At 50.2% G+C, this 20,459-nt stretch overlaps 2 protein-coding genes across 2 annotated transcripts in view; one reads left to right on the forward strand and one right to left on the reverse strand.

The window, feature by feature from the left end:
- Positions 1–20,459, reverse strand: part of LOC137352796 (complement C1q-like protein 3) — a 171,088-nt gene that overhangs the window by 82,571 nt on the left and 68,058 nt on the right. The window lies entirely within an intron of this gene.
- The window catches only part of LOC137352684 (IgGFc-binding protein-like), an 84,534-nt gene that overhangs the window by 12,316 nt on the left and 51,759 nt on the right, over positions 1–20,459 (forward strand). Inside the window, exons 3-6 of the mRNA XM_068018402.1 lie at positions 9,595–10,839; positions 16,304–16,632; positions 17,336–17,906; positions 19,108–19,706. Of these exons, the coding sequence (XP_067874503.1) occupies positions 9,595–10,839; positions 16,304–16,632; positions 17,336–17,906; positions 19,108–19,706 (2,744 nt within the window). The remainder of the gene's footprint in view (positions 1–9,594; positions 10,840–16,303; positions 16,633–17,335; positions 17,907–19,107; positions 19,707–20,459) is intronic.

Consider the following 20,459-nt stretch of genomic DNA (forward strand, 5'->3'; position numbering starts at 1 on the left):
AATCCATCAAAACCCCCTCATGATTTTGAACACCTCGATTAAATCTCCCCCTTCACCTTCTCTGCTCTAAGGAGAACAATCCCAGCTTCTCCCAGTCTCTCCACATGAACTGAAGTCCCTCATCCCTGGGACCATTCCAGTAAATCTCCCTCCGCACCCTCTCCAAGGGCTCGACATCCTTACTAAAGTGTACAAAATCATGAGAGGTATAGACAGGGTGGATAGCAAGAAGCCTTTTCCCAGAGTGGGGGATTCAAATACTAGGGGTCACGAGTTCAAAGTGAGAGGGGAAAAGTTTAGGGGGGATATGCGTGGAAAGTTCTTTACGCAGAGGGTGGTGGGGGCCTGGAACGCTTTGCCAGCGGAGGTGGTAGACGCGGGCACGATAGCGTCTTTTAAGATGTATCTAGACAGATACATGAATGGGCAGGAAGCAAAGAGATACAGACCCTTCTAAAATAGGCGACATGTTTAGGTAGAGGATCTGGATCGGCGCAGGCTTGGAGGACCGAAGGGCCTGTTTCTGTGCTGTAATTTTCTTTGTTCTTTGTGTGATGCCCAGAATTGGGACACGTTAATATGAAGTGATGCACTTCGGGAGGGCTAATATGTAAAGACAGTATGCTTTAAATAGCATGATTTTGTATAGTGTAGATATGCAGAGAGACCTTGATGTCTATGTACACATATCCTTCAAGGTTGTTAAGGTGGTTAAAAAAGCCTCTGGGTTACTTGAGTTTTTAAATAGAGGAATAGAATATAAAAGCATGGAGACTATGCTAGAACTTTATAATTTCATCACTGGTTCGACCTCAACTGGAGTCTTGTGGACAGTTCTGGGCTCTATGCTTCAGGCAAGATATAAACGTCTTAGAAATGATACCCAAGAGAAATCCAGAGCAAAAATAATTAATTGGGGGAGGGCCAACATCAATGGGGTGAGAACGGATCTGGCCCAAGTAAACTGGAATCAAAGATTGACAGGCAAAACTGTAATGGAACAATGCACTGCCTTTAAAGAGGAGGCATTTTGGGTACAGTTGAGGGACATTCCCACAAAGGGGAAAAGGTAGGACAAACAAAACCAGAGCTCCCTGGATGACAAAAGAGATAGAGATAAGATGAAGCAGAAAAAAGGTACATATAACAGATATCAGGTGGATAATACAATTGAGAACCAGGTTGACTATAGGAGGTTCAGAGGGGAAGTGAAAAATGAAACAAGAGAAGCAAAGAGAGAATATGAGAAGACAGTGGTAGCTAACATAAAACAGAATCCAAAGGTTTTCCTTTAGCATATAAATCTTAAAGGGTGGTAAAAGGAGGAGTGGGATTGATTGCGGACCTAAAAGGGGATTTACACATGGAGGCTGAGGTATTGAATCAGTACTTTGCATCTGTCTTTATCACGGAAGAAGATGCTTTCCAAATCAGAGTGAAAGAGGAGATAGTTGTGACACTGGATGGGGAGGCGGTGGCTTAGTGGTATTGTCACTGAACTAGTAACCCAGAGACCCAGGGTATTGCTCTGGGGACATGGGTTCAAATCCCACCAGAGCAGAAGGTGGAATTTGAATTCAATTCATAAATCTGGAATTAAAAGCTAGTCTAATGATGGCCATGAACCATTGTCGATTGTTGTAAAAAAAACCATCTGGTTCACTAATGTCCATTAGGGAAGGAAATCTGCTGTCCTTACCTGGTCTGGCCTACATGTGACTCCAGACCCACAGCAATGTGGTTAACTCTTACATGCCCTCTGAAATGGCCTAGCAAGCCACTCAGTTGTATCTAACTGCTACTAAGTCCATAAAACAGAATGAAACCGGACAGACCACCTGGCATCGACCTAGGCACCGGAAACAACAATGGCGACCCTGCAAAGTCCTCCTTACTAACATCTGGGGGCTTGTGCCAAAGTTGGGAGAGCTGTTCCACAGACCGGTCAAGCAACAGCCTGACAATGTCCCAGACACTGCCATCACTATCACCAGGTATGTCCTGTCCCAGTGGTAGGACAGAATCACCAGAGATGGTGGCACAGTGGTATACAGTCGGGAGGGAATTGCCCTTGGAGTCCTCAACATCAGCTCTGGACCACATGAAGTCTCATGGCATCAGGTCAAACATGGGCAAGGAAACCTCCTGCTGATTATCACCTACCGCCCTCCCTCAGCTGATGAGTCAGTACTCCTCCATGTTGAACACCACTTGGAGGAAGCACTGATGATGGCAAGGGTGCAGAATGTACTCTGGGTGGGGGACTTCAATGACCAACACCAAGATTGGCTCAGTAGCACCACTATTGACCGAGCTGGCAGAGTCTTAAAGGACATAGCTGCTAGACTAGGTATGTGGCAAGTAGTGAAGGAACCAACAAGAGGGAAAAATATTCTTGACCTCGTCCTCACCAATCTGCCTGCCGCAGATGCATTTGGTAGGAGTGACCACCGCACAGTCCTTGTCGAGAGGAAGACCCGCTACACATTGAGGATACCCTCAACAGTGTTGTATGGCACTACCACCATGCTAAAGGGGATAGATTTTGAACAGATCTAGCAATGCAAAACTGGGCATCCATGAGGCGCTGTGGGCCATCAACAGCAGAAAAATTGTACTCAACCACAATCTGTAATCTCATGGCACGGCATATCCCCCACTCTACCATTACCATCAAGCCAGGAGACCAACCCTGGTTCAATGAAGAGTGCAGGAGGGCATGCCAGGAGCAGCACCAGGCATACCTCAAAATGAGGTGTCAATCTGGTGAAGCTACAACACAGCGTAAGCAGCATGCGACAGACAGCGCTAAGCAATCCCATAACCAACGGATCAGATCTAAGCTTCACAGTCAAAAGAACAAGGAACAGTACAGCACAGGAACAGGCCATTCGGCACTCCAAGTTGCGTCGATCTTGATGCCTGCCTAAACTAAAACCTTCTGCACCTCCGGGTACCGTATCCCTCTATTCCCATCCTATTCATGTATTTGTCACGATGCCTCTTAAATGTCACTATCGTACCTGCTTCCACCACCTCCCCTGGCAGCAGGTTCCAGGCACTCACCATCCTCTGTGTAAAGAACTTGCCTTGCACATCCCCTCTATGCTTTGCCCCTCGCACCTTAAACCTATGTCCCCTAGTAACTGACTCTTCCACCCAGGGAAAAAGCTTCTGACTATCCACTCTGTCCATGCCACTCATAACTTTGTAAACCTCTCTCATGTCGCCCCTCCACCTCCGTCGTTCCAGTGAAAACAATCCGAGTTTATCCAACCTCTCCTCATAGCTAATGCCCTCCAGACCAGGCAACATCCGAGTAACCTCTTCTGTCCCCTTTCCAAAGCTTCCACATCCTTCTGGTAGTGTGGCGACCAGAATTGCACGCAATATTCTAAGTGTGGCCGAACTAAAGTTCTGTACAGCTGCAGCATGACTTGCCAATTTTTATACTCTATGCCCCGACCGATGAAGGCAAGCATGCCGTATGCCTTCTTGACTACCTTATCCACCTGCTTTGCCACTTTCAGTGACCTGTGGACCTGTACGTCCTGATCTCTCTGCCTGTCAATACTCCTAAGGGTTCTGCCATTTACTGTATACTTCCCATCTGCATTAGACCTTCCAAAATGCATTACCTCACATTTGTCCGGATTAAACTCCATTTGCCATTTCTCCGCCCAAGTCTCCAACCGATCTATATCCTGCTGTATCCTCTGACAATCGTCATCACTATCCGCAACTCCACCAACCTTTGTGTCGTCCGCAAACTTACTAATCAGACCAGCTACATTTTCCGCCAAATCATTTATATATACTACAAACAGCAAAGGTCCCAGCACTGATCCCTGCGGAACACCACTAGTCACAGCCCTCTATTCAGAAAATCACCCTTCCACTGCTACCCTCTGTCTTCTATGACCGAGCCAGTTCTGTACCCATCTTGTCAGCTCACCTCTGATCCCGTGTGACTTCACCTTTTGTACCAGTCTGCTATGAGGGACCTTGTCAAAGGCTTTACTGAAGTCCATATAGACAACATCCACTGCCCTTCCTTCATCAATCATCTTCGTCACTTCCCAAAAAACTCAATCAAGTTAGTCCTGCCACATTCAGTCATGAATGGTGGTGGACAATTAAACAAATAACTGGGGGAGGTGGCTCCACAAATATCCTCATCCTCAATGATGGGGGAGCCCAGCACATCAATGCAAAAGATAAGGCTGAAGCATTTGCAACAATCTTCAGCCAGAAGTACCGAGTTGATGATCCATCTCGGCCTCCTCCTGAAGTCCCCAGCATCACAGATGCCAGACTTCAGCCAATTCAATTCACTCCACATGATGTCAAGTAATGACTGAAGGCACTGGATACTGCAAAGGAGATGGGTCCTGACAATTTTCCGGCAATAGTACTGAAGACTTGTGCTCCAGAACCTGCTGCGCTCCTAGCCAAGCTGTTCCAGTACAGCTACAACACTGGCATCTATCTGGCAGTGTGGAAAATTGCCCAGGTATGTCCTGGACACAAAAATCAGGACAAGTCCAACCCGGCCAATTACCACCCCATCAGTCTACTCTATATCATCAGGAAAGTGATGGAAGGTGTCATCAACAGTGCCGTCAAGCAGCACGTGCTTCACAACAAGCTGCTCAGTGACGCTCAGTTTGGGTTCTGCCAGGGCCACTCAACTCCTGACCTCATTACAGCCTTGGTTAAAACATGGACAAAAGGGTTGAGCTCAAGAGGTGAGGTGAGAGTGACTGTCCTTGACATCAAGGCAGCATTTGACCGGGTATAGCATCAAGGAGCCTGAGCAAAACTGAAGTCAATGGGAATCAGAGGGAAAACTCTCCGCTGGTTGGAGTCATACCTAGCGCAAAGGAAGATGGTTGTGGTTGTTGGAGGTCAATCATCTCACCTCCAGGACATCACTGCAGGAGTTCCTCAGGGTAGTGTCCTAGGCCCAACCATCTTCAGCTGCTTCATCAATGACCTTCCTTCAATCATAAGGTCAGAAGTGGGGATGTTCGCTGATGATTGCACAATGCTCAGCACCATTCACCACTCCTCAGATACTGAAGCAGTCCGTGTAGAAATGCAGCAAGACCCTGGACACTATCCAGGCTTGGGCTGATAAGTGGCAAGTAACATTCATGCCACACAAGTGCCAGGCAATGACCATCTCCATCAACAGAGAATCTAACCATCTCCCCTTGACATTCAGTGGCATTACCATCGCTGAATCCCCAACTATCAACATCCTAGGGGTTACCATTGACCAGAAACTGAACTGCAGCAGCCATATAAATACCGTGGCTATAAGAGCAGATCTGAGGCTCGGAATCCTGAGGCAAGTAACTCACCTCCTGACTCCCCAAGGGAAGCACATGTCAGGAGTATGATGGAATACTCTGCACTTGCCTGGATGGGTGTAGCTCCAACAACACTCAAGAAGCTCGACACCATCCAGGACAAAGCAGCCCACTTGATTGGCACACCATTCACAAACATTCACTCCCTCCACCACCGACACACAGTGGCAGCAGTGTGTACCATCTACAAGATGCACTGCAGTAATGCACCAAAGCTCCTTCAACAGCACCTTCCAAACCTGCGACCTCTACCGCATAGAAGGACAAGGGCAGCAGATGCATGGGAACACCACCACCTGCAAGTTCCCCTCCAAGCCACACACCATCCTGACTTGGAATGATTTCGCCGTTCCTTCACTGCCACTGGGTCAAAATCCTGGAACTCCCTTCTTAACAGCACTGTGGGTGTACCTACCCCACATGGACTGCAGCAATTCAAGAAGGTAGCTCACCACCACCTTCTCAAGGGCAATTAGGGATGGGCAATAAATTCTGGCCTTGCCAGCGATGTCCGCATCTCACAAATGAATAGAGGAAAATTGATAGAGGAGGAATTAGAAAGGCTGGCTGTACTTAAAGTTGATAATTCACCAGGATGAGATACATCTGAGGATAATGAGGGAAGTACAGGTGAAAATTGCAGAGGCACTGGCCATAATCTTCCAATCCTTCTTAGATAGAGGGGTGGTGCCAGAGGACTGGAGAATTGCAAATGTTACACCCTTGTTCAAAAAGGGTGTAAGGATAAAGCCAGCAACTACAGGCCAGTCAGTTTAACCTCCGTGGTGGGAAAGCTTTTAGAAATGATAATCCAGGACAAAATCAAGTCACTTGGACAAATGTGGATTAATTAAGGAAAGTCAGCACACATGTGTTCAGGGCAAATGGTGTTTAACTAACTTGCTTGAGTTTTTTGATGAGGTAACAGAGTGGGTTGATGAGGGTAATGCAGTTGATGTCATGTAGCATAGACTTCTAAAAGGCATTTGATAAAGTGCCACACAACAGACTGGTCAACAAAGTTACAGCCCATCAAATAAAAGAGACAGTAGACAGTGGCAGCATGGATGCGAAGTTGGCTGAGTGACAGGAAACAGAGAGTAGTGGTAAACAGTTATGTTTCAGACTGGAGGAAGGTATATAGTGGGGTTCCCCAGGGTCAGCTTTACAATCACTGCTTTTCTTGATCTATATTAATGACTAGGGTGTGCAGGACACAATTTCAGAATTTGCAGATGACACAAAACTTGGAAGTATTGTGAACTGTGAGGAGGATAGTGATAGACTACAAGAGGACATAGACAGGCTGGTGGAATGGACGGACAGGGGGCAGATGAAATTTAATGCAGAGAGGTGTGAAGTGATACATTTTGGTAGGAAGAACAAGGAGAGGCAATATAAAATAAAGGGTACAATTCTAAAGGGGGTGCAGGAGGAGAGGGACCTGGGGGTGTATGTGCACAAATCACTGAAGGTGGCAGGACATGTTGAGAAAGTGGTTAATAACACACACAGGATCCTGAGCTTTATAAATAGGAGCATTGAGTACAAAAGCAAGGAAGTTATGATGAACCTTTATAAAACACTGATTCAGCCTCAACCGGAGTATTATCTTCAATACTGGGCACCAAACTTTAGGAAGGATGTGAAGGCGTTAGAGAGGATGCAAGAAAGATTCAAGAGAATGGTTCCAGGGATGAGGGACTTCAGTTATGTGGATAGACTGGAGAAGCTGGGTCTGTTCTTCATGGAGGAGAGGGTTGAGAGAAGATTTGATAGAGGTGTTCAAAATCATGAGGGCTCTGGACAGAGTAGATAGAGAGAAACTGTTCCCATTGGTGGAAGGGTCGAGAGCCAGAGGACACCGATTTAAAGTGATTGGCAAAAGAACCAATGACGACATGAGGAAAACCTTTTCACGCAGTGAGTGGTTAGGATCTGGAATGCACTGCCTGAGAGTGTGGTGGAGGCAGGTTCAATCAAGGCTTTCAAATGGAACTGGATAACAGAACAATGGGTTATCTTTAAGGAGGGGATGTTTCAGGTGCAGACTATGTACATTCCAACAAGGGTGAAAGGTAAGGAAACCAATAACAGGTATTCATGGATGCTGAGGGAGATAGAGATTATGATGAAACAAAAAGAAAAGGTGTGTGATGCATGTTAAGTGAATTCTTCAAGCAAGATCCAGGCCATATACAATAAGTTGAGAGGGGAAATGAAGGGGAAAATAAGACTGGCAAAGAAAGAATATGAGAATAGAATGGCAGTCAACATAAAAGGGAACCCAAATAACTTCTTCCGCATGTAAGTAGTAAGCAAGTAGTAAGAGGTGGAATGGGGCACATTAGGGACAAAGAGGGTAATTAATATATGCTGAGAGGTGTAGGGCAAGGCTAGAATACTTAATGAGTACTTTGTATCAGAGTTCACGAAAGAAGAGGAATCCGACAAAATATTGGCAGAAGCAGAGAGAGTGGAGGCAATGAATAGGATATAAGTTTGAGAGGAGGGAGGGACTAAAAATGCTGGCTATACTTAGGGTAGATAAGTCACCTGGTCCGTACGGTTTGCATCCCAGGTTGCTAAAGGAAATGGGGATAGAGATAGCAGAAGGACTTGCCATAATCATCCCTCGGTACAGGGGAGGCGCAAGAGGATTGGAGAGTGGCAAATGTGACACCCTTATTCAAGAAAGGGTGTAAGGACAGTCCTGGAAACTACAGGGTCTGTGAATTTAACATCAGCGGTGGATAAGATTTTAGAAACAATAATCAGGGAAAATATCAATGGCCTCTTCGAGAGGTTTGAGTTAATTAAGGATAGCCAGCATGGATTTGTAAAAGGCAGATCAGGTTTGACTAATCGAATTGAATTTTTTGATGAAGTAACAGAGAAAGTCGATGAGGGAATACGATGGATGTTGTTTATATGGATTTTAAGAAAAAGATTTTGATAAAGTACCGCATAAAAGGCTGGTTAATAAAACTGAGGCTCCAGGAATAGGAGGGTCAGTGTCCAATTGGATACAAAATTGGCTCAAGGACAGAAAACAGTGAATCATAATAACTGGTTGTTTTTCAGACTGGAGGATGGTAGACAGTGGTGTTCCCCAAGGGTCAGTGCTGGGACCACTGCTTTTTGCGATATATTAATGGATCTTGGAATACAGAGTAGAATCTCAAAATTTGTCAGTGACAAACTTGAAGGTGTGGCAGACAGTGAGGATGATATGAACAACCTGCAACAGGACACAGATAGGTTCGCAGGATGGGCAGAGAGGTGGCAGATGGAATTTAATACTGACAAGTATGAGGTGATGCATTTTGGCAGAAGGAATAGGGAGAGGCAATATATACTTAATGGCACCATTCTAAAGAGTGTGCAGGAACAGAGGGACCTGGGGGTGCGTGTGCATCAATCTTTGAAGGTGGCAGGACATATTGAGAGAGTGGTTAGTGAAGCATATGGGATCTTGGGCTTCATAAAGAGAGGCATTGAATACAAATTCAGGAAAGTTATGCTGAATCTTTATAAAGCTCTGGTTAGGCCACAACTGGAGTATTGTGTCCCATTCTGGTCAACACATTTCAGAAAGAATGTGAGAGCCCTTGAGAGGGTGCAGAGGAGATTTACCAGAATGGTTCCAGGGATGAGGGATTTTAGCTACAAGGTTAGGTTGGAAAAGCTGGGTTTGTTCTCCTTGGAGCAATGGAGATTGAGGGGAGATTTAATAGAAATGTACAAGATTATGACAGGCTTAGATCAGTTAGACAAGGAAAAACTGTTCCCACTAACTGATGGTACAAGGACTAGGGGACACAGATTGAAAGTTTGGGTAAGAGATACAGGAGGGAAGTGAGGGAGAATGTTTTTACACCGCGAGTGGTAATGACCTGGAACTCACTGCCCACAAGGGAAGTGGAAGTGGAGACGATCAATGACTTCAAAAGAAAATTGGATAGGCACTTGAAGGAAATAAACTTATGGGGCTACGGGGTGTGGGACTGACTGGATAGCTCCATGGAGAGCCAGCACAGACATGATGGGCCAAATGGCCTCCTTCTGTGCTGTACCTTTCTAAGTCAATACTGCAGCTGGGGCCTAACCAGTGTTTTGTAAAGGGTTTAGTGTTTCTGGGATTTTTGTTTCCTATTCAGTGGGATTTGCTAACCCACCCTGCTTCTCTGTCTCTCTCTCTCTCTCTCTGTCTCCACAGGGCCATGCAGTGCAGGACATGTGGGAAAAGAATTTGTCACCACTTTTATGCAGAACTATCGGACCTCCTATGGGACGCCCAAGTTGGAGTTGGTCATCAACTCGTACGAGGCATCGACGTCGGTCACAGTCACTATGAACGGAAATAACTTCAAAAAGGTGCTGCTGCTGGGAAAGGACGAGATGGCTTCAGTCGTGGCCCCCAGCTCAAGTGAGATTGGTGGCAGCGCCCGTTCCTATAAAACGGTGATCGTGACGTCAAACAAGGGAATCTCGGTCTCTTCGTTCAATATCAAGTACCTGACAGTGGATGCCTCGGTGATTTACCCAGTGTCTTCCCTGGGCAAGGAGTACTATATCTTCACTCCACCCACTGGGCCTTCGTACCTGTCGAAGGAGTTCGCCATCACCAACACAGACCAGCCAAACACAGTCAGCGTCTACCTAAGCAACACGGCCCAGTTTCAAGGACGGATTTACCGGCCACGGTCAACATTCAAACTCTCGCTAAAGCCTTACGAGAGTGCTCAGTTCCAAAGCTTAAGCGATCTGACGGGCAGCAGGGTGGTGGCGAGTCAGCGCCTGGCTGTCATGTCCGGGCACGCATGCAGCATGCGCAATTATAAATGCAACCATGTGTACGAGCAACTGCCACCAGTCGATAGTTGGGGCACCTCCTTCCTCGTGGCGCCCACCTCGGTGCAGACAAAATTCGATCAGGTTTACGTGCTGGCATCGCAGCCGACTGAGCTCCGGGTGAACTCTGATGCCAAGGTGATGAACCTCCAGGCTGGCAAGACCGCCATGTACAAGGTGTCCCTCAACCAGCCCATCGCCATCACTGCCTCAAAAGGGGTCCTGGTGCTGTTCTACTCACCCGGAGATGCAAGGAGAAGAGCAATCAGATATGACCCATTCCTAATGACCGTCATCCCCAACAACCAATTCGCCAGCTCCTACACAGTCCGAGGCATCAGCAATTTTGAGAACTACATCAGTATTGTGGCCAAGAGCTCTGACAAGGGCCAGTTGCGCCTGGACAGCCACGAGCTACCAGCTGGGGCCACGTGGCGGACGATTGGCGAATCTGGGTACTCCTGGGTTGATTTCACAGTGGGAAAAGGACAGGAGAAACATGTAGTCGACGGGACATCTGGGGAGAAGTTTGCAGTCTACAAATACGGCATAGCAGGGATGAATGCTTATGGGTGTCAGGGGAGTGCAGGCGGCACCAGTGAGCCAGTAGGTAAGAACGCAACACTGCCCTGGGAGTGTTTGATGGGGACAGTGTCGAGGGAGCTTTACTCTGTATCTAACCCCGTTTTAAAAATTTTTTTTTTGTGGCCTTTCTGCTCCAGGCCCCTTTTATTTACTTTGTGTCGAGGGGGCCTTTATTCCTCAGGCCCTCTTTGTATACATATTTATATTTTTAAAAATAACAATTAAAAACAGATAAATAAACAAAAAACATTTCTCCCAATTGATCCTCGTGGAGGACGCGGCAGAAAAGGTCTGCTGGCAGTCGTGCATCCTCCGCAAGTCAACGGGATCTGTGACCGCCAGGAGCACGTCGTTGGCGTAAGCCGAGAGGACGACCCGCATGGCCGGCTCGCACAGAGCCAATCCCATCAAACTCCTGCGAAGCAGGCACAGGAACGACTCCACGCAGATGGTATACAATTGGCGAGGCATGGGGCATCCCTGATGCAGCCTCTCCCAAAGCGAAGGGCCGCCGTCAAGGACCCGTTACCCTCGACTGGACACTCTGCGGCGGCGTATAAAAGTCGGACCCGTGCCATGAAATGCAGCCCGAGTCTGAAAGCACGCAGAGTCCCGAAAAGGTAATCGTGATCCACCCTGTCGAACGCCTTCTCCTGATCGAGGGAGAGAAAGGCGACCGACTGACCAGTCCTCTGGGAAAGATGGATCAGGTCCCGGACCAGGTGGATGTTGTCCTGGATGGACCGGCCCTGGACCGTGTAGGACTGGTCGGGGTGGATCATGTGGGCCAGCACGGAGCCCAGGCGGGTAGACATAGCCCGGGCAAAGATCTTATAATCCGTGCTGAGGAGGGAGACCGGACGCCAGTTTTTAAGCAGGCGGAGATCGCCCCTCTTCGGCAGCAGGACGATGACCGCCCTGCGCCACGAGAGGGGCATCTCCCCGGTCGCCAGGCTTTCCCCCAGGACCCGCGCGTAATCGTCCCCCAGGACGTCCCAGAATGCCCTGAGGAACTCCACGGTCAACCCATCCAGCCCTGGGGATTTGTCCCTCGAGAGCTGGTGGAGGGCGCCAGTCAGCTCCGCCAACGTGAGCGGAGCCTCCAATCCTTCGGCGTCCTCTGGGCTGACCTGCGGCAGGTCCTCCCACAAAACTCTGCGCGCATCCTCGCTGGACGGATCCGGAGAGAATAACGCACTGTAATAAGTACGGACCAGGAGGCCCATTCCCTCCGGATCCGTGATGGAGGATCCGTCGTCGGCCAGCAGCTCGACAAGCTGCTTACGGACCCCCCGCCATTTTTCCAGCGAGTAGAAGAAGGGTGAGGCGCGGTCCAAATCTTCCAGGATCTGGATCCGCGACCTCACGTACGCGCCTCGGGATCCTATGAGCTGCAGGTCCCTCAGCGCGCCCTTCTCTTTGTACGCCTGCCACAGGGCCGGGTCCACGACGGCATGACCGAGGCGGGACTCCAAGTCGAGCACCTCCCTCTCAAGGCGCCCGATCTCGGCTTCCCGCCTCTTGGTCAACCCCTTCGCGTACTCCTGACAGAAGACGCGGATGTGAGTCTTGCCCACATCCCACCATAGCCTCAAGGAGGGGAAGCCCCCCTGCTTCCTACTCCAGTCGGCCCAGAATCGACAGAACGAGTCCCGAAATCGCACGTCCTCCAGCAGCTGGTTGTTAAAGTGCCAGAACGCGGACCCCGCCCGCGTGCGTAGCGGAGTGAACTACGCCCACACCAGGTGGTGGTCTGAGCACGGCACCAGCCGCATGGAGGCCGCCGAGACGCGGGAGACGTACGCCTGCGAAATGTAGAGGCGGTCGATTCACGACCCCCCTCCTCCAGACCTCCACGTGAAGGCGCTGGAGTCGGGATGGAGATTCCGTCAGACGTCCACCAAGTTAAGGAAGCTGATCAGTCCCCTCAACCTCTCCACCGACGCTTGGCCGCGCTGGGGACAGGAGCGATCCCCCACCTCGAGGGTGCAGTTAAAATCCCCCCCGAGGATGATGCACTCGCCGCTATCGATGGAGCTCAAGAGAGCGGACACTTCTTCAAAGAAGCGCGCTTGCAACGCGCCGGGCCTGGGCGCGTACACGTTCACAAAGTGGAGCGGCATGCTACCCAGGCCAACGGCGAGGTGGAGCAAGCGGCCCGGCACTAGCTCCTTGACCCCCAAGATCTCCGGCTGAAAAGTCGGGGCCAACAAGATAGCCACCCCACTAGAAATAGGGGTGAGGTGACTCATGTAGACCCCACCCTGCCACTCCAGGAGCCAGGTGGCTTCGTCTCCCGGAACGGTGTGGGTTTCCTGCAGAAAGCTCACCGCGTATCTCCCTTCCCTAAGGACTGAGAGATTGTGAAATCTGCGGTGAGACCCCCTGCTGCCGTTGATGTTGAGGCAGGCTATGGTTATCTTCATGTCAAAGGTACTTAAAACCCGTCACCAACACCTCACTGTGAGGAGGGAGTGGAAGTGCACCTGGCCTTCCACTCCCCCAGCAACCCATTGAGGAACACATTAAACCGGCGCCTCTCAACCAGTTTCACGCCCGCGCGCTTGCCCGTTATCTTCAGGGCAGCACGGATGGACTGGATGATCAGCGCCAGATTCGACCAGCGGTCGAGGGCCAGCTGAACTTTATTGCGGCAGCCCCTGCAAACCGCGAGGAAATCCCAGAGTTCCGCCGTGGGGATGAGAGGAGATTCGGTGGGAGGCACGAGGGACTCCATGACCTCACGAGCTATGGAATCAAGATCATCCTCCATGCCCCACAGCGAATCCCCATCCTCCTCCGGGTCGTCACCGCCAGCGGCCGACACATCCACCACACACTGTGGGGCGGACGTCCTGGCCGCGCCAGCTGGTCCCGCCTCCGATACGATCCCACCCCCAGGATTAATGGCGGAGGAGTCCTCTCTGGGTTCTATTGTAAAATTGGAGCCTGTGGGCGCCAGCAGCCCAGGACCCCCCTCCACCTCCGTCCCCAGGCTAACGAGTGGTCCAGGGGAGACATAAGATCCCGACTCCGGAAATCCAGCCGGAGCCGAGACCGGAGGCGGAGAGAGGAGGCCATCTCCCACTCTGCCAGCACCCACAGGTCCAGCAGATGGGGCAGCATTCTCAGTTTTCACCAGATCAGGTGTCTCCTGGTTGGTGGTGGACTCCGGCTGGGAGGGCTGACCCTCTGGGGCGTCGCCCTCCACTTCATTCAGGGCACCTGACCCAGTAGCAGTGGCAGAATGGGCGGCGTCCCCAGGCTCCCCCACCACAAGCAGGGCCCCACTTACTCCCTCAGGAGGGGCCTCATGTACCGGGGCCTTCCCCTCCCCTCCATCCTGAGGAATAGGGAGCTCCTGCCCGGACTTTGCAGCCTTGGTGGTGGCGGTAGGGGGAACCTGAGGACCAGAAACAGGAGACAGCTCCCCTCCAACAGATGGGCCCTGCGCCTCAGGGCCCCTTGTTACCTCTGTGGAGGGGTGCCTTCTCCTCTTTTTACCACTAGGGCGCGGAGGCTCAGAGACCTCCATGTCATCAGAGGCCTCCGCCTCCGCACCCTTTTTTCCCTTTTTAGTCACCCTGGGCCTGATCCCAGCCCTGGGACAGGTGGATTCCATGGGAATGGGCTTTGGGCTGAGCTCAGGCTCGGGTTGAGTCAAAGTGTCCAGGGGACGCGCCTCATGATGTTTCTTTTCTCCCCGCGTCTACCTTCCGCTCGGACGGACACTCCCCTCCCCGCCGGAGGCTGTGAAAACCACAGCCTCCGGAACCGACTGAGCGGCGTCTATTGGATGTTCTTACGAACATGCCCCACCCCCTTGCAGATGTGGCACCGCGCCCCATCCGAGGTCCAGAAGACGCGGTAGGCCGTCCCCTGAAACTCTATACCGAAGTGGCCCTCCAAGACCTCCTCCCGCGCCTGCTGCATGAATAGCTGGCGGCGGAAGGAGTACACATGTCGGAGGCTGTGCTCCCGAAGACCGAGCGGGACTGGGGTGATCCCTGACCTCACCTCCCCCAGATGGTGTAGGCGGGGGAGGAGGAGCTCATCAGGAATGAAGGGTGGGACGTTAGACAAGGTTACCTGATGTAACCAAGGTTACCTGTTCCGAAGAAGGGTCACTGACCCGAAACGTTAACTCTGCTTCTCTTTCCACAGATGCTGCCAGACCTGCTGAGTGAATCCAGCATTTCTTGTTTTTGTTTCAGATTTCCAGCATCCGCAGTATTTTGCTTTTATGTTACCTGATGTGCAGTGGCCCCCAGAGGGTCCACTGGCAGGAAAATCCCACCCACTGTGGGCCCCGTACTTAGGGCGAGGGACACAGCCCGCTCGGTCTTCAGGAAGAACACAGCCTTCCCATACATCTTTGAGGCTGCAACAATGGCCGAGGGGCCGACAACCACGGCCATTGCCTTAACACCAGCTTCAATAGTCATATTAGGATGAGTGTAACTCTTCACCCCATGCTTTGATGTTAAGATTTTAAATGGTGACGGGGCCACAGGAGCAGCTGTCGCAGCTGCTGCAGCATAGGAGGGCCCCGTCACCGGAGAGGACTGAGAAGTCATGGGGTGGAAGAGTTACAGGCACTTTGCTGAGAAAAAAAAAGAGCAAATACAATAAATCAAAAAAGCAACATTTAAAGGATATAGCACAGGGGAAGAGGCTGAGGGAGAGGAAGGCCAGGAGGAATCAGTCTTTGTTGGTATTTTAAAGAAGTCTTGTAGCTGGTCTTCCAGTTGGGAGGGTGGGGTGATGTCTTCACCTGGGTCAGCTGTAAGCTGCCAAGGCACACGCCTCCTTCGATGTTCAGATAAGAGAAAAGAGAAGAGAAGTCTCTTCACCTGGGCAGCTCCAGCTGTCCCAGGCTTAGTAGTTGGGGTGGGGAGGGAGCTCCCTATCCAAAGATGTTAAACACAGGAGCTCCCTATTGAACAATGCAGCCCCACCCAAGGTCTTCAGGTCTCTTCTTTCCCCACCCCCAACAATCAATGAAAAAGACTACAGGATAAAACAAACTCACAAAAGAGCTTCCAATTCTTCCAGTTCTCTGCCTTCCTTCCTTTGTTGAAATTTGGAACAAACTTTTGTTTCAGTTTGAATCTCCCACTTGCAGCAGTTACACATCCTGCAGCCTCCAACCTCTGCACACAGCCACAGTCAGCTGCACCTCGTTGATGCACTCAGGCTCCCAAATCAGAGAGCAGCCAATCCCAGTGCTGTACCTGTCCTGGGAGTGTTTGATGGGGGACAGTGTCGAGGGAGCTTTACTCTGTATCTAACCCCAGTGCTGTACCTGTCCTGGGAGTGTTTGATGGGGACAGTGTCGAGGGAGCTTTACTCGGTATCTAGTACCGTCCTATAGCTGCCCTGGGAGTGTTTGTTGGATTGATATAGATGGTGGGTTTTGGGGTTGATGTGATGTTCTGCGTTATAAAATTGGGGATCTGCCCTCATGGCTCAGCTCTGTTTCACCTCAGGTTTGTGCAACACAGTGAAATGCAGGAGTAAGGAACAATGTGTGGTGGTGGATGGAAATGCAGTGTGCCAGCCAGTGTCCAGGGCTGTGTGCTGGGCTTGGGGAGACCCACATTACCACACCTTCGATGGAGTGAACTTTGACTTCCAGGGCACCTGCACCTACACCATTGCTAAGAGCTGTGGGGCTGACTCTTCCCTGCCATCCTTCAATATCGACGCCAAGAATGACAACCGAGGGAATACTCGCGTGGCGTATGTCATGTTGGTGAACATAGAAGTCTATGATTATAAAGTTAATGTCTTCAAGCATGAATACAGCCAAGTGAGGGTGAGTTCACCAACAACTGACAGCACAGAAACAGGCCATTCGGCCCATCTGCTCCATGCTGGTGTTTCTGCTCCACACGAGCCTCCTCCCACCCCCTCTCCATCTCACCCTATCACCATATCCTTCCATTCCTTTCTCCCTTATGTGTTTATCCAGCTTCCCCTTAAAATGCATTGATACTATTCACCTCAACCACTCCCTGTAGGAGCGAGTTCCACATTCTCACCACTCTCTGGGGAAAGATATTTCTCCTGGATTTCCGATAGGGTGATACCAGAACTGAAATGTTATAACTATCAGGAAAGATTGAACAGGTTGGGTCACTTTCTCTAGAAAAGAGAAGGCTGAGGGGTGACCTGATAGAGGTCTTGAAAATTTTGAAGGTGTTTTCACTTGTGGGGGGAGACCAGAACTAGGGGCCATCAATCTAAGACAGTCACTAATAAATCCAATCGGGAATTCAGGAGAAACCTCTTTCCCCAGAGAGTGGTGAGAATGTGGAATACGCTACAACAGGCAATGATTGAGGTGAACAGTATCGATGCATTTCAGGGGAAGCTGGATAAACACGCTGTAAAATCCTGTGTCTTGACTTGAAGTAAATGGAGCCAGTCGACATTGGATTGAGAGCCAGTGCTCAGTGGTGACAGAGAAGGGGACTACTTGGACTAATTGTGGTGTTGCTTTTCTCTGCCAATTGTAGATTAATGGTGTTAGGAGCAATCTGCCTCTCACACTCCATGAGGGAAAGGTCAAGTTGTACCAGAGCGGGGCGTACGTCATCATTGAAACCGACTTCCAGCTGAAGGTGACATACGACTGGAACCACCACCTGGTAGTGACGGTGAGCAGCAGCTACTTTGGGAACGTTTGTGGCCTCTGCGGGAACTACAACGGTGACGCAAGAGATGACTTCCGGTCACCACAGGGCACGGCCGTGTCTAACGCCCTGGACTTTGGCAAGAGCTGGAAGGTGAGCGACGGGGACATCTTTTGCTGGGACAACTGCAACGGTGTCTGCCCCACCTGCGACGCCGAGAGCCGCAAGAGGTATGAAAGCCCCTCGTCCTGTGGCCTGATCGGCAAAGCCGATGGTCCGTTCAGGGAATGCCGCGCCAAGATTGACCCCAAGCCCTACCTCGACAGCTGCGTCTATGATGTCTGCCTCTCCAAGGGTCTCCAGACCCTCCTGTGCCAGGCAATGAAGGCCTATGCTGAGGTGTGCCAGAGAGAAGACGTCAAGATTTACGACTGGAGAACACCATCCAAATGCCGTGAGTATATAACCGAGAACATCTGTCTCTATAGATGTTAACATTGATGCTGCTCATTGTTCAAACAGGCAATGCCATTTATAATCTGCTTTTTCTTGACATTCATGGAATCATCATGCTAAAGCCCAGAAGGAGCCATTTGGCCCATCGTGTCCATGCCGGCTCCTTAGAAAATTTGTCGCACTCTTTCCCCAAATCCCTGCATGTTTCCCCTTCAAGTATTTGTACAATTCCTTTTTAAAAGTTGTTGTTGAATCTGGGACGATGGTAATCGATTGGGGGAGAGATGGAAATTAATTGGAGAGGGGTAATGGAAATTGGGAGGGGGACAGAATAGAACAGAATTATAGAATGTTTACAGCACAGGAGGCCATTCGGCCTGTCGTGTCTGTGCCAGCTCTCTGCAAGAGCAATTTACCTAGTCCCACTCCCCCACCTGTTCCGACTTCCCCCACATGTTCCCCGTAGGCTTGAACATTTTTTCTTCTCATATAATTATCCAATTCCCTTTTGAAAGCCACGATTGAATCTTCTCCAACACACTCTCAGGTGGTGCATTCTAGATCCTAACCACTCGCTGTCTAGAAAAGGTTTTCCTCATGTCTCCTCTGGTTCTTTTGCCATTCACCTTAAATTAGTGTCCTCTGGTACTTGACCCTTCTGCCAATGGGAACAGTTTCTCTCTATCTACTTCGTCCAGACCCCTCATGATTTTCAACACCTCTATCAAATCTTCTCTCAACCCTCTCCTCTCCAAGGAGAACAGCCCCAGCTTCTCCAATCTATCCACGTAACTGAAGTCCCTCATCCCTGGAAACATTCTCATGAATCTTTTCTGCACCCTCTCTAAAGCCTTCACATCCTTCCTAAAGTGTGGTGCCCAGAATTGTATACAATAAAGGTTCATCACAACTTCCTTGCTTTTGTACTCTGTGCCTCTATTTATGAAGCCCAGGATCCCATATGTCATATAAACCACATTCTGAACCTGCCCAGCCACCTTCAATGATTTGCTCACCTATAACGCCAGGTCCCTCTGCTCCTGCACCCACTTTAGAATTGTACCCTTTAATTTATATTGCCTCTCCTCGTTCTTCCTAACAAAAGCGTGAGTAAAGTGACCTGCGGGTTTTAGCTTGATGCCTTAGATGATCTACCTGCTTCTGGGATTATCATTCGTGCATTTTCTTTTGCTTTGCAGCCTTGCCCTGCCCAGAGAACAGTCACTATGAGGCTTGTGGCAGTGCCTGCCCTGCTACCTGCACTGACCCCTCAGCCACTGCCACCTGCCAACAAGCCTGTGTGGAGTCATGTGTCTGCAACAAAGGACTCGTGCTAAGCGCAGGCAAGTGCGTTTCAGCTCAGAGCTGCGGCTGCACGTACCAGGGCCGTTACTACAAGGCGGGAGAGACCTTCTGGGGGGACGAGAAGTGCCAGAGCCTGTGCCGCTGTGAGCCGCTCAGCAAGAATGTGCAGTGCACCCCCCAGGGCTGCAAGCAGAAAGAGCAATGCAAGGTGGTCAAGGGGGTGAGGGGTTGCCACCCGGTCGGGTATGGGACCTGCTCTGCCGCTGGAGATCCACACTATCACACCTTCGACAGGCTCAAGTATGACTTCCAGGGCACCTGTGTCTACAAGTTCTCCTCTCTCTGCGCTAAGGACACCGGGCTGGAGCCATTTGATGTCCAGGTCCAGAACGAACATCGGGGTAACAAAGTGGTCTCCTTTACCAGGCTGGTATGGATCGTGGTCTATGGGCAAACCATTGTCATCACCCGGGATTACATCGGTAAAGTGTTGGTATGTAGCAGCCTGTATCAGACCTTCGTTAGACCACACTTAGAGCACTGTGCACACTTCCGGTCTCTATATACCTTGGTTAGACCACACTTAGAGCATTGCGCACACTTCCGGTCTCTATATACCTTGGTTAGACCACACTTAGAGCACTGTGCACACTTCCGGTCTCTCTACCTTGGTTAGACCACACTTAGAGCATTGCGCACACTTCCGGTCTCTATATACCTTGGTTAGACCACACTTGGAGCATTGCGCACACTTCCGGTCTCTATATACCTTGGTTAGACCACACTTAGAGCACTGTGCACACTTCCGGTCTCTATATACCTTGGTTAGACCACACTTAGAGCACTGTGCACACTTCCGGTCTCTATATACCTTGGTTAGACCACACTTAGAGCACTGTGCACACTTCCGGTCTCTATATACCTTGGTTAGACCACACTTAGAGCACTGTGCACACTTCCGGTCTCTATATACCTTGGTTAGACCACACTTGGAGCATTGCGCACACTTCCGGTCTCTATATACCTTGGTTAGACCACACTTAGAGCACTGTGCACACTTCCGGTCTCTATATACCTTGGTTAGACCACACTTAGAGCACTGTGCACACTTCCGGTCTCTATATACCTTGGTTAGACCACACTTAGAGCACTGTGCACACTTCCGGTCTCTATATACCTTGGTTAGACCACACTTAGAGCACTGTGCACACTTCCGGTCTCTATATACCTTGGTTAGACCACACTT

The sequence above is a fragment of the Heterodontus francisci genome, chromosome 39 (genome assembly GCF_036365525.1).
Source record: "Heterodontus francisci isolate sHetFra1 chromosome 39, sHetFra1.hap1, whole genome shotgun sequence".
In the NCBI taxonomy this organism is placed as follows: domain Eukaryota; kingdom Metazoa; phylum Chordata; class Chondrichthyes; order Heterodontiformes; family Heterodontidae; genus Heterodontus; species Heterodontus francisci.